Below are 14,135 nucleotides of genomic sequence, written 5' to 3'. Positions count from 1 at the left end.
TATATTAAAGTATTTTGGTGTAGAACCAAGACTTTGTTTTAAAGCTCTGGAAAACTAGACATTTAAGATAGTCACAGCCACAGAATAAGGAAAGTGTTAGTGTGTTAACTGTTGATCACTTAAGAGTTTTCAGCTACAGCCACACTCTGGGGGTCATAATCGTTGAGAGTGATGGGTGGATTTAGCAGTTATTCATTGGCACATCTCATGATATGCTGCTCCCCGAATACACACCTCCTTGTCTTTAAGGTGCATTTATTTTTTATAAGAAGGCACTAATAAATAATCTCTTATTTTGTAATATATCTTGTCCCATTTTTCTTTAAAATACAGCCTTCTTTCTTAATGATCCTCTCTCAGGCTATAAGCTTTCACCAGTCTTTTCTGAAAATTTGTGGTTAAAACTTCCCTTTAAGTCACAGCTAAGCAGGACATACCTTTTCCCAGAAGTCAGCTCTTAATGAACTATTCATTCTAAGCCACAGATCTATATTTAGTGACTTATAACTATCTGATGGAACTGCAACTCTGCTCCAGTTTTTCCAGTTGTGATACTACTCAAATGTATCAGCGTCTTCTGTGTCACTTACAGTTAATTATAAACCACCAAACACATGATCGTCAAATATGCCACTGTCAAGTACAACATAACACTTCCTTAGTGGATGACTGAATAGAATGTCCATAGATTGAGCTATTGGAGAAATCAAGCGATTTCCAGAAATAATATTTCTCTCTCATTTGGAGCTTTTGTTGGTGTGTTTGACAGTGCCACCTTGCAGGTTATTGGTTTCAGAGTATATGACCTGAGGGTGCTCCTTGTCAGTGAGAAGTTTCAGATTGTTTACTCCTGACGTCAATTACCTTCTAACAGTGCTGTCAACATACTCTTTTTTGTAACATAAGAGAAAACTTATGTAATCTAGTGAAGCTTTTGGTTTGTAGAAAACAAGTCTTCTGGGGGAAGGAAACACCCATTGAGGTGAAGTTTATAGAGTCTGTATAGTATATAGCGTCATGAATTAGGAAAGTAATTTCAGAATATAAGAAAGTGACAAAATATGTAATTATTTTGTTTTTTTTAATGACAGCTTTTAAGAAAAGTTTCTTCTCTGCTATTTCTATTTCAATTCTGTTTCTTTATAGCAGAATGGGTAGGATATTTGTTGCATGAAATTTGTTATATTCAATGAATTTTTTTAAATGTTTATTTTGAGAGAGTGTGTGCATGCATGCTGGGAAGGGGCAGAGAGGGAGAGGGAGAGGAAGAGAGAGTCCCAAGCAGGGATTCTGCAGGCTCCACACTATTAGCGAAGAAACTAATAACACTTATCTCACAACCTGTGAGATCATGACCTGAGCTGAAATCAGGAGTCAGTCACTTCACTGACTCAGCCACCTAGGTGCCCCCGTTGCATGAAATTTTAAAGTTATTATTTAGCAAATGTGCTTAAATTATTGCTGCTTCTTAATTTTGAGAACAAATTTTTTTTTTAATTTTTTTTTAATGTTTTATTTATTTCTAGGAGAGAGAGAGAGAGACAGCGTGAGCAGGGGAGGGTCAGAGAGAGAGGGAGTCACAGACTCTGAAACAGGCTCCAGGCTCTGAGCTGGCAGTCAGCACAGAGCCTAACGCGGGGCTCAAACCCACGAACCGCGAGATCATGACCTAAGCGAAAGTCGGACGCTTAACCAACTAAGCACCCAGGCACCCTAACAAATTCTTAATAGAGACAATTCTTTAAAAAAATTTTTTTATGCTTTATTTTATTTTGAGAGACAGAGAGAGAGAGAGGGAGACACAGAATCTGAAGCAGGCTCCAGGCTCTGTGCTGTCAGCACAGAGCCCGACGTGGGGCTCAAACCTGCAGACTGTGAGACCATGACGTGAGCCAAAGTCGGACACTTAACCGACTGAGCTACCCAGGCGCCCCAAGATAATTCTTTAATAACCTTATTGATGGTCCAAGACTGTTTTTGGAAAACCTAGGAAATAATACTTCTATATATTTGAAACAACTCTTCTAGCTTTAAAATTATGTCATCTTGATAATTTTTCTTTTGTTTGCTAGGTGTGCTTAAGAAATAATCCTCTTTATCATGCTGGAGCAGTTGCATTTTCAATTAGTGCTGGGATTCCTAAAGTTGGTGTCCTAATGGAGTCAGTTTGGAATATGAATGATAGCTGTAGATTTCAACTTAGATCTCCAGAGAGCTTGAAAAGCATGGACAAAGCTAGCAAAACTACTGAAGCTAAGTAAGTACTGGACTTTACGTAACTAACTAATCCTGATTTTACACCAGTTTCTAGTTTGCTGTGTATATGAGAGGGGTAGTCAAGGCAGACTTAGAGGTGTGCAGTGATCTAGAAAATTGCTACCATGGTGAGGTCTTGTGAAGATGCCCAGAGGTTTTAAAAGGAATTGGTAAAATTTACTGTTTGCAGCTTGGTTAATATTTGTATATTATAGTTGTTCTTGATGTTTAGCAGCTAGTATGACCATATAGAGTTCTCTTTTGATGTCTTTGTTTTGTTATTAAGAGTCTGTCCTTTACCATTACTGTGTGCCAGTAATAATGTGTTTAGCCTTATCTCTATCAGGCCATCTTTGCACACGCGCCCCCCGCCCCCCATGTAATCATGTTAATTTCTACCTAATGTCTTAACTGCGTCTTGATCTATGGAAGGATTTCATAAGTTAACATTCCAGGGAGGGAGATTCTGTAAAGGATTTGCAGACTTTTGGGGGCTGGAGGGGTATGTGAACAGAATTACCACTGAATTGTGTGGAGCCTGCATACAGAGTCTGGCTTATTGTTTGGAAGCCAGATATATAGTTACTTAGCACCTGTATTTTTAGAAGCACCTTTTTTTCCCTTCAGTGTTTGTTTATTTTTGAGAGACAAAGAGAGACAGAGCACAAGCAGGGGAGGGGCAGAGAGAGGAGACACAGAATCCACTGCACGCTCCAGGCTCCGAGCTGTCAGCGCAGAGCCTGATGCGCGGCTTGAACCCACGAACTGTGAGATCATGATCTGAGCTAAGTCGGACGCTTAACTGATTGAGCCTCTGAGGCACCCCTAGAAGCACCGATAAGTATTCATGTATGGTATAATTTGGTTGTTTGGAACGTGAACTTAAAAACATTAATAAAGTTTATAAATAACTTTTTTTCCTTACTCTTATAAAAATATGTAACCATTATAGAAACATAGAAGCGTAATGGCATCACATCCCAGAAATAACATTTTAAATATTTTGGTGTCTTTTTTTTAATTTTACAGGGGATTGTACAATAAATGGGGATTGTACAATACATATAGGTATTTAAAATGCTGAGGTTTATTTTCTCAAATGAATGTAATAATTATAAATTTACTACCATTATTACTATTTCTCTTAATGTTAAAAATGTAAATTGTAGTTAAGAAAACACAGGGATCACTGTCAGAGAAAGACAAATATCATGATTTTACTCATGTGGAATTTAAGAAACCCAACAGGTAAACATAGGGTAAGGGGAGGAAAAATAAGATAAAAACATAGAAGGGGGCAAACCATAAGAGACTCGTAAAGACAGAACAAACAGGGTTGCTGGAGAGGAGGTAGGTGAGGTGAGGGGATGGGCTAAAGGGGTGATGGACATTAAGGAGGGCACTTGTTGGGGTGAGCACTGGGTGTCATATGTAACTGATGAATCACTGGGTTCTTTTCCTGAGTCCAGGACTACACTGTGTGTTAACTAAGTTTTGAATTTAAATGAATTAAATTAAAAAAGAAAATGGATCATTATTAAATAAGTTAAATACTTTTTAATAAAGCAACACTATTGTAATTTATGCCATATTAAGGCTTTTTTGCTTTGTCTTCGTGCTCTCAACAGTTCCTGTCTAGTTATATGTAATAGATTTATAGACTTCCTCTGTAATTACATTGATTTTTATCCTAAAGCTAAAAAGGACAAAACACATTATTAAACTTTGTAAAGAGTGACGGAAATGTTTTTGATGTGCACAAATACAAATGAGTTTGTATTTAGCAATTAGAATATGCTACTGGAATCGTGTAATTTATGAAGTTTTTCAGTGTCTTCCTTGAAATTTTCCATCTATATTAATAAACTTAGTAAAAGAGCTTATTGAAATTAAGTGTTAAGAACATAGTCATTTTCATGTGAACAAACTCTTCTTTTGCTAAGTTGTTGAGATGAGTTCACTTAGCGGCATGCTAGTGAGTAGTCAGTATCAGCCTGTTTCCACCATCACAAGATTTGCAGAGCTGCTATGAGTGTTCACGCGTGCTCGTACTCAGTACTTCGCCATGATGCTGGGGAAAATAATACTGGTTTTCTTTGAACTATTTGTAAACTCCAGTGAAATTCCTGCTGGGGATAAATGAATACAAAGGGGTTAAGATGATGGGCCCGATAACAGTATATACCAGAATGATCTGTTTATAACAAATTCCTTAGTAATAGGTGACTTTTCTGACTAAAAATTGACTTCTGCCTTTTAAGGACTATTCTCTAGAATATTGTATAAGTTGTTGACTCTAGTTATCTTATTAGGTATAATTAAAGAATTCAGTGAAAAAGTATAGTTTATTAAGTCTGTAATTTTTCATTTCAGTTATAACAGGTGATGGTTCATCATCATATAGTTCAAGAATAAATTTTTGTAGGGGTGCTTGGGTGGCTCAGTTCGGTTAAGCATCTGACTTTGGCTCAGGTCATGATCTCGCATTTCGTGGGTTCAAGCCCCGTGTTGGGCTCTGTGCTGACAGCCATCTCAGAGCCTGGACCCTGTTTCGGATTTTGTGTCTCCCTCTCTCTCTGATCCTACCCTGCTCAGCTGTCTCTCTCTTTCTCTTTTGGAAATAAATAAAACATTAAAAAACATAAATTTTTGTAAACCACTGTGAGTTGAGTTCTTTGAACTCTTAAGAAGTTGATGATCTAGTTGGTATTTTATTTATTTTCCTTTACCATTTTTCAAATAAATTGCTGTGCCAAATCAGGGTTTACTGAAGTGTGAAACCTGTTTGCTTAAGAGGCTTACAATAAATTCAGTGTAGCTTTTCTTGTTATTCCTAGATAAGGCTTATCTGAATCATTGTTCAAAGTTATTGATAGCTTTATATGGTGTATTTTTCTTTCCTTTGAAAATATTACTAAGCATTTGAAGTATGCACTGTGTACCTTTTTTAATACCTGGAGACCTAGAAATAGACCATTTTGTATAGGTTTTAATATTTCATTCCCTTATAAGAATAAACTTGATTCTAAAAAATAAACCATCTGCGGGGCGCCTGGGTGGCTCAGTTGAACTTGAGCTCAGGTCATGATCTGAGTTCACAAGTTTAAGCCCCGCATCAGGCTCTGTGCTGACAGCTCAGAGCCTGGAGCCTGCTTCGGATTCTGTGTCTCCCTCTCCTCTCTCTCTGCACCCCCTCCCTCCTGTGCCCTGTCTCTGTCTCTCTCTCAAAAATAAATAAACATTAAAAAAATTTAAAAAACAAAAACAACAACTACCACCATCTGATAAGTTCCTAATATTTCATTTTATTAATAATGAAAATTTTATTTCTAATATCAGGCCTGAAAGTAAGCAGGAACCAGTGAAAACGGAAATGGGTCCGCCGCCATCTCCAGCCTCCACGTGCAGTGACGCGTCCTCAATCGCTAGCAGCGCATCAATGCCATATAGTAAGTTTTATGTGTAGTGTGCTCTGGTCAGAGTAAGGCCCAGGCAGAGAGCTGGGCGCTCGCTGTCTGTTTGATTTGAGGCAACTCATACCATTTTAAGTGTCTTTTTGTATCAATTTTGTTTCTACTAGTTAGATTTTATGTGTATGCACAACTTTATTTAAATGAAAAATAGTGTTTACAGTGTTGACTTCATGTTTTTTTTTAGAGTTCTATTGAGTTTACAATCTGTAAAATGCATTGTAGGGATAGTGGGAAATAACTGCTGCTAATTAGAATATCCTCCCACCTTTGTTGCACCTATTTTTATTATGAATTGATTATGGCTTGGTCACAACTTGTGCTCTGAATCTGTAGAATTTATAAACCTAGACTCATTACTGCATATTGGATTTAAAGAGGTTTTTGAAAGGTCCTCAAAATAAATTCATTTTACAGTGTATTTGCTTTGTACTTGAGGAAGTTGAAACTTAATCAATAGTTACATAATAGTTTTAAAAACAGATCAGCAGGTCTTTTTTTTTCTTCCCTTTCTAAACCTTGGTCAGATAACTCTAGTTTTAAGGGTTCAAAATAAGTTTTTTATTTCTTCTTTGTGTGTTTGCAGTAGTGTTAATATCATTAGGCATTAACAGACGTGGTGATTTTTGCTACTTAGTCATTTGAAGTGGAAATTGGTCCTAAAATGTCAATTCATAAAGTAAATTGTTCAGAGAATTGATATATAGATATCTCAATTATGTATCCCTTTACAAATGATCTTTTTTCATATATTTAGATGAAATCTATAAAGTCTCTTTCACATTTTCTTTTTGGTACTTACCATTTTGTTGTTGTCTAAGAACGACGACGGTCCACCCCTGCCCCGAAAGAGGAGGAAAAGGTGAACGAAGAGCAGTGGTCTCTTCGGGAAGTCGTTTTTGTGGAAGATGTTAAGAATGTTCCTGTTGGCAAGGTTTGTTCAAAATGTCTAAGAGTTAGTTACTTCCAGAACTAGAGCAGTATTGGTTGTCCAAGAGTTTATGGTTGGTGAGTGCTCATCAGCCCTTTCCTCAGAGCTGCTCCATTCAGCACCGTCAGTGAGCCCTCAGCCTCCTGCAGATAGCTGCTCTTCCCTACAGACGAATAGAGGAGTAGGAGGCCTCTTCTTGAGCATTTATGGTGATATATTGCCTTTTTTTTTTTTTTAAATGTTATTTTGGAAGAATTTTAGGTTTGCAGAAAAATTGCAAGGAGATTATATTACTTTTTGATACAGCCCATTCTTTGAAACTGTCAGTTCTGAAGGAGAGATCATCTTCCATAATACTTAAAAACTTCCTTTAACATTTAAAAATCTTACTGTCTTCACGTCACCTTGAGTTTCTTTTCCCTTCTTTCTGGAGAGGGCTTCTCGCTTTCTAAAAACCAAATGGGTAGAGTCCATCAGCTGAAATGCCATTAATTTCACCATTCTCTCCACACATACTGAAAAACAAAATGGAACCATATCTGCAAAGTAAAGATTTTTCTGATTGCTCATTTGTTTCTGAATTGATGGTCTTTCATTTGTACTTTAGGGAAAGAGTAGGTATGCCCTCCCCTACACTTTACAAAAGCCTTTCTCATACACTATTCGATTTGATTCTCAAAATAGAACTGTAGCTTATGGGCAGGTGTTTCTTATGAGAAGATCACACGGGCTCAAAATCAGAAGCACTAAGCAGCACAGGTAGGACTCCAGTATTTTGGTCTCAAGTCCTGTGCTCATCTTTCTGTACATTGCTGACTCTCTCGTGTCATCCAAAGTGGTAGCCATTAGCTATATATCTGGCTAATTAAATTTATTAAAATTAAATAATGTAAAAAAAAAAAAGTTAGCCCCTCAGTCACATCAGCTCCGTTTCAGGTATTTCATAGTCACTATGCTAATGGTTACCATATTGGGCAGTGCAGATAAAGGACATTGATAAGAATCGCAAAAGTTCTTTCTCACAGCAGGGCTCCAAACTTAATAAAAAAGGAAGGTTGGGAGAATTTCATGGGTTATACTTACTTTTTTCAGCTGATGGCTAATTTTATAACTTGGTGATCATTAAAGAAATGGAAGAAATTAAATGCCTTCAGCATTAAATTAATTCAGTGAACATAATTTGCATATGAATTTCATATAAGTTGGTGTTAATATTCAGCATATTTACCTGTACTTCCAGGTGCTAAAAGTGGATGGTGCCTATGTTGCTGTAAAATTTCCAGGAACGTCCAGTAATACAAACTGTCAGAGCAGCTCTGGATCAGATGCTGACCCTTCTTCTCTCCTGCAGGATTGTAGGTTACTTAGAATTGATGAACTGCAGGTAGGTGTGGAGGGATCGCTCAGCAGGTAAATGTTGGCACTTACTACTTGAGTGTTTTACAGTATTTGAGAGAAAGTTCCTTTTGTGTCATGCAGGTTGTCAAAACTGGTGGGACACCAAAGGTTCCTGACTGTTTCCAAAGGACTCCTAAAAAGCTTTGTATACCTGAAAAAACAGAAATATTAGCAGTGAATGTAGATTCCAAAGGTAAAGATTTGGTAACATTTTCACCTGGCATACTTTATATCCTATTATTATTTGTGTAGTAAATGGGCATAGGATAGGGGCCGCCTGGGTGGCTCAGTCGGTAAAGTGTCTGACTCTTGACTTCAGCATAGGTCCTGATCTCACAGTTTGTGAGATTGAGCCCTGCATCGTGCTCTGTGTGGACAATGTGGAACCTGCTTGGGATTCTTTTCTCTCTCCCTCTCAAAATAAATAAATAAACTTAAAATGAGTATAATATAAAGTGGTTTGGGGTATTTGGCAGTTTTTGTTCCTTGTGTGTAATGTTATGGAATGAAATAAATCTACATTTCAAATGTGACCAGAGATGTTAAAATTTGGCAGGTACTTATTAGAGATTATTAAAGATGTATTAAAAAAATTTTTTTTTTTTTTTTACATTTATGTGTTTCTGAAGGTGTGCATGCTGTTTTGAAGACTGGAAACTGGGTACGGTACTGTATCTTTGATCTTGCTACAGGAAAAGCAGAGCAGGAAAATAATTTCCCTACAAGCAGCATTGCTTTCCTTGGCCAGAATGAGAGGAATGTAGCCATTTTCACTGCTGGACAGGTATTGACGCTTATTTTTGCTTGTGAAAACTGATAGGACAATATTGGCATTTTTGTAAAGCCTAACGTTGGGCTCTAATTGGCTTGTTATTAAACTCTTGAAGTTAGAATATCAAGTACAATTAATACTGGCTTTCTTATTTGGTTAAACTAATCTCATATGAAAATAACTATACTTATTGTAAAAATCAAAGATCCATTTTTGATTGGGAGCCAGATTTTATTATTTTCCCTCTATTATAGGAGTCCCCTATTATTCTTCGAGATGGAAATGGTACTATCTACCCAATGGCCAAAGATTGCATGGGAGGAATAAGGGATCCTGATTGGCTTGATCTTCCACCTATTAGTAGTCTTGGAATGGGTGTACATTCCTTAATAAATCTTCCTGCCAATTCAACAATCAAAAAGAAAGCTGCTATTATCATCATGGCTGTAGAGGTAACTTGACTTTTGAAACTCCTTGGCATTTTAATTCACATGATGCTGCTAGAATCTAGGGAAAAGAATCTTGAATAGATTATTTGTTGACCCTTCCCTGTAGGTGGTAGTAGTGTATTAGCACAAGAGAGATGCGTGAACCGTAGATGGCAGTGTGAATGTTTGGCATGCACAGCGCTGTAGGAGCACGAAGGGGAGGGACAGAAATCAGACTGTGATGGTAGAGAAGGCTTCTCACAAGAGGCAATGCCTGAACACAGCTTTGAAGAGTCAGGTAGGGGTCTTCTAGACACAAGGTGAAGGTGGCAAGTGTTATTCCTGGTGCCACATCTTTGTGAATCTTAATGTTGGGAGACCATGCACATTTTGTTGATACAAACAGAAAGTAGGGCTCATATTGGTCAAGTGAGTGGCAAGTGCACAGGCTGGAGAAAGGCACTGGGTGCCTTGTGTGCTAACCTACGGGCTGTGAGCTTCCCCCTGAAAGCTAGGAGAAGGATTTTAAACTGACTTTTTAAAAAGGATTAGCAGTGGGTAGAAGACAGAATCACAGAGACCAGATTAAGAAACAAAGTAAACTTGAACTCTTGGAAATTAGGAAGAGGGAATGGATTTCAGAGGTGTTAGGAAAGTAGACTCTCCAAAGCTTGGTGTGATCTTCAGCAGTAAATGAAAGGAACGAGTTCTAAAGCTGTTTATTTGGGTGTGGCTGGTGGGGAGAGGAAAAATAGGAGGAACCAAAGGGATAGGGAAGAGGATGAGTTTAGTTTTAAACATGTGTAGCTGAGATGTTTATTAGATGTGGACGTGGGGCCACTGGAACTTATTGGAGCAGTTTGAGCAGAGATTGACCTGATTTGACTTAACATTTTCACAGGATCCCTGCTGACCTGCTGAGAATAGTAGGGGACAGTGTGGAAGTAGGGAGGCCTGCGAGGAGGCTATTGAAACAGTCTGGGTGGGAGGGGAAGATGACTTGGCCCAGGAAGTAGAGCTGTGAGGGAGAAGGGATTCATTCAATTCTAGATATGCTAGATAGGCTGACAGTAGAGCCAACACAATTTGCTTATGGCTCAGGATAGTGTATCAGATGGAGGAAGCAATAAGGCCAAAGATTCTGAAGGAATGAATTTGGCATTTACAGAGAGGGAGACTAGGGATGAAGCAGATTCAGGAGGGAGGAGGGGTGGACAGCAGGAGTTTGATTTTAGACTGCAGAGTTTTAGGTGCCTGTCAGATGAGTATCCAAGAGGAAATGGTACATAGAGAGTTAGATGTGTAATTCTGAAGACCCAGAGCAAGATGGAGAATTAGACTTAGGAGCCTACAGTACATCTGTGATATTTAGAGGAATTACATGGAACGAAATTACTAAGGTTGTGGAGAAGAGGTCCAAGGACTGAGCCATCAGAATAGTATCAGCATTTAAATACAGGGAGATAAAGAGGAACCTGCATAAGAGACTGAGAAGCAGCAGCATCCATGGGGTTGGAGGGAAACTAGAACGAGTGTTATCTTGGGAGCCAGGTGACAAACACGTGTCACCAGGATGTAGTGATCAGCCATGTCTGGTGATGCTGTGTGCCAGGCGAGGCAAGCGCCAAACAGTGGCTGGGGATTTGGCTCCATCTGGGTCATTCTGGGTGGTGGGGATGGAAAGCCTGATTGGAGTGAGCCATGGAAAAAGTGGAAGAAGAACTAGAGATCAATATAAACCTCTCTTGTGAGGAGATTTTCTATAAAGGATGGAAAGTAGAGCTTAGTATGGGGGCTTATTTACTGTTCATTAGGTTGGAGGTGAAAGCACACATGTTAGATTTGCATCTAACGTAGTCTGAATCCAGGTATTCCTGAGAGCTTCCTGTGAGCTTTCTGTTTAGAGACATAGTACTTGTATTCTTAGTTTAGTTTTGATTGCAACCTATTAGACTAGAGGTTTCAAAGTAGTAGGGGTATGGTTAAGGAGGTGGCCATGGACTGAAATGGGCCCCTAGAAATAACCTTCACATCATTTTAAAATTCGTAATTGGTTGCCAGCATTTAAAAACCACAGGATTTATTTTTAAAATCCAGATTTTTAGTTCATAAAAAATGAGAAGATCTGGTAACATTGGGCCACCATAAAAGCCATTAGCATGTCCCTGTTAGTGGCTGTATGTGGTCTCTCCAATTTATTGCAGTTCCTGATACTTATCTGCTTGGAGTTTAAATGTTGCCATTGATTTATGATGCAGTTTCTGTTATCTTTTTACCCCCAGCCTCCTCCGCTCATTTGTATTACTTCAGATGCATCTGTAGGCATTTGGTTCAGTGACCCCTGCACTCTGTCAGCATCTCAAGGGTAAAGATAAAATGTGTCATCATCCCATGGGTAGGGGTAAAGCGTGCCATCATTTATCCTTGTACCCCAGCAAGCAGGGCTTGGTGCATGGTGGGCCTGCGAGAAATGTTTCACTGAACTCTCTCCGCCTTTCTCTGTAAAACTGACAAATACAAACATACATCTTCTGCTTCTCACATAGTCATTGTGGTATTGATAGCTCTCAGGGTGAGAGCCTGTATAAAGCAGCCTGGAGATGAGAGTTCCCTGTAGTTGTTTCTAGCTGAATGACTGGCTGATTGCTTGAAGACATTTTATGTCACAGAGTATGCAGCAGAATATCTTGACTTTAGTCACTTTCAAAAGCAGTGTGTTTTTTATTCTTGGGAGAGACTTTGACATGTTCTCTCAGCCTATTAATTACTGCATGTACGTCACTGGACTTTGTCAAGTTTAATCTTGTGTGTCCCACCTCTTACTTTTGAACCGGAGCTTACCATGTAAGCTCAGAGTCTCAGTGCATAATCAAATAGCCTATCTCAGGGACTGAAATGTGTCAAATACTAAAAATGTTTAACTGTAGTTTTTTGTCCCCCCTCCTCGACCACCTCCCACTCTCCTCTCCATACACTTGGGGGAAGGATGGGATATTTAAGTAGTTTGGGAGACAAGTGGCAAGTTGTTCAAATGTATCTTCTTCCCTTTGTATTCCCACCCACACTTTTCCCAGTTCTCAATTCTAGTTGAAATGAACAAGTTCATTTATCTTCCAAAACTAATGCTTTATATATATTTAGCCCATTAAATATCCCTTAACTATAGTTTTATACTCTGAAAGAAGTACATTTGAACTCCTTGATATGTTCATGCTGTGTCTTAGTCTGTTCAGGTTGCTATAGACTGACAGGCTTATAAACAACAGAAATTTCTCACAGTTCTGGAGGCTGGAAGTCCAAGATCAAGGCGTGGGCAGATTTGGTATCCGGTGAGGGCCCACTTATTGTTTCATAGACAGCCATGTATTCTCATATGGTGGGAGGGGAGAACACTGGTTTTTTCAGCCCCATTAAGGGTATTAATCCCATCCATGAGAATAATTCAGAGTTAATAATTTTGGAAAGGTCCCACCTCCAAACACTATCACATTGGGGAATAGGCTTCAACATATGAATTTTGGGGGCTGTAGAAATTCAGTCTGTAACATGCTGTTTTTCATTAGTTAATGAAATGTCCTGTAAATCATTAATGCTACCATGTCTTTGACAATGAAGTTACATTAGTTGTAACCTCTGAGAGATTGCATCGTCTTGATTTCTAGGGGAGTTGAAGGTATTGGTTTTCATGTACTGCAGTGTGATACAACTTTCCTAAGCATGGGGGTTATGCCTAAGCCTATATAGAATGTATACCCTTTGCTTAATTGTGGTTAACAGTACTAATAGGGTTCTAATTTAATAGTTATGTAAGATACAGTATAAACCAGGGATTGGCAAAATGGCCCTCCAGCTAGATCCAGCCACTCCCAGTCATTTGTGTTTTGTGTATAGTGGCTTTCTTTCCCACCATAGCCACAGAGTTGAGTTAGTTGCCAAAGCTGAAAATATGTACTGGTCCTTTAGAGAAAATTTATACACCCTTCTCTGTTCCTGTGAATTATATACTCTGCTTAAAGAGTAACCTTAATTTTAACTCCTTTGGCAGGCTACCTGAAATTGTCTCTCCTTATTTGCAGAGGTGATTATATTATTGTGTGAAATTATAAAATGAGGAGTTTTTGACATGTGTAATGTGCTATTTGAATTCATCAAAGTTTTTTTCCTACTTTGTCTGAGCACAGAAACAAACCTTAATGCAGCACATCCTACGCTGTGACTATGAGGCCTGTCGACAATATCTCATGAATCTTGAGCAAGCGGTTGTTTTAGAGCAGAATCTACAGATGCTACAGACGTTCATCAGCCACAGATGTGATGGAAACCGAAATATTTTGCATGCTTGTGTATCAGTTTGTTTTCCAACCAGCAATAAGGAAACTAAAGAAGAAGAGGGTGAGAATTAGAACTACAACAAGGTCTTTAAAAGGAATTTTAGGCAGTTTTGGGGAGCCTGGGTGGCTCAGTCAGTTAAGTGTCCAACTTTGGCTCAGGGCACAATCTCATGGTTGGTGAGGTCAAGCCTCACTCTGTGCTGACAGCTCAGAGCCTGGAGCCTGGTGTGGATTCTGTGTCTCCCTGTCTCTCTACTTTTCCCCTGCTCACACTCTGTCTCTCTCTCTCCTCCAAAAATACATAAATATTAAAAGATTTTTTAAAAAAATTTTAGGCAGTTTTGAAAATATAACACTGAAAAGGAGATCACCAGGGAGACTTTGTACTTTTTCTTTGTTTTGTAAAATCTAGCAGTTTTGACATGCTTAGAAGGTGAAGATGCCCAACTTCTTATTAGGATGAGTATGTAACATAAGCAAGTAAATTCTTAGCAGTATGTTTTGTTGTCTTGAGTTCTATTCTTGATATATACAGACATTATATGTAAT

General features: G+C 38.6%; 1 protein-coding gene across 5 annotated transcripts in view; it reads left to right on the top strand.

Moving 5' to 3' along the window:
• Window positions 1–14,135, top strand: part of UBR5 (ubiquitin protein ligase E3 component n-recognin 5) — a 137,374-nt gene that overhangs the window by 70,409 nt on the left and 52,830 nt on the right. For all 5 annotated transcript variants that reach the window (XM_039233839.1, XM_039233838.1, XM_039233840.1 and 2 more), the window contains exons 14-21: window positions 2,073–2,257; window positions 5,596–5,705; window positions 6,548–6,660; window positions 7,898–8,041; window positions 8,137–8,248; window positions 8,685–8,839; window positions 9,082–9,279; window positions 13,437–13,647. In XM_039233839.1, the coding sequence (XP_039089770.1) occupies window positions 2,073–2,257; window positions 5,596–5,705; window positions 6,548–6,660; window positions 7,898–8,041; window positions 8,137–8,248; window positions 8,685–8,839; window positions 9,082–9,279; window positions 13,437–13,647 (1,228 nt within the window). The remainder of the gene's footprint in view (window positions 1–2,072; window positions 2,258–5,595; window positions 5,706–6,547; window positions 6,661–7,897; window positions 8,042–8,136; window positions 8,249–8,684; window positions 8,840–9,081; window positions 9,280–13,436; window positions 13,648–14,135) is intronic.

This window comes from Hyaena hyaena, unplaced genomic scaffold (assembly GCF_003009895.1).
Source record: "Hyaena hyaena isolate Hyena2069 unplaced genomic scaffold, ASM300989v1 scaffold_79, whole genome shotgun sequence".
In the NCBI taxonomy this organism is placed as follows: domain Eukaryota; kingdom Metazoa; phylum Chordata; class Mammalia; order Carnivora; family Hyaenidae; genus Hyaena; species Hyaena hyaena.
Note: the sequence above shows the minus strand (reverse complement) of the source record. Positions and strands in the feature narration are given on the sequence as shown.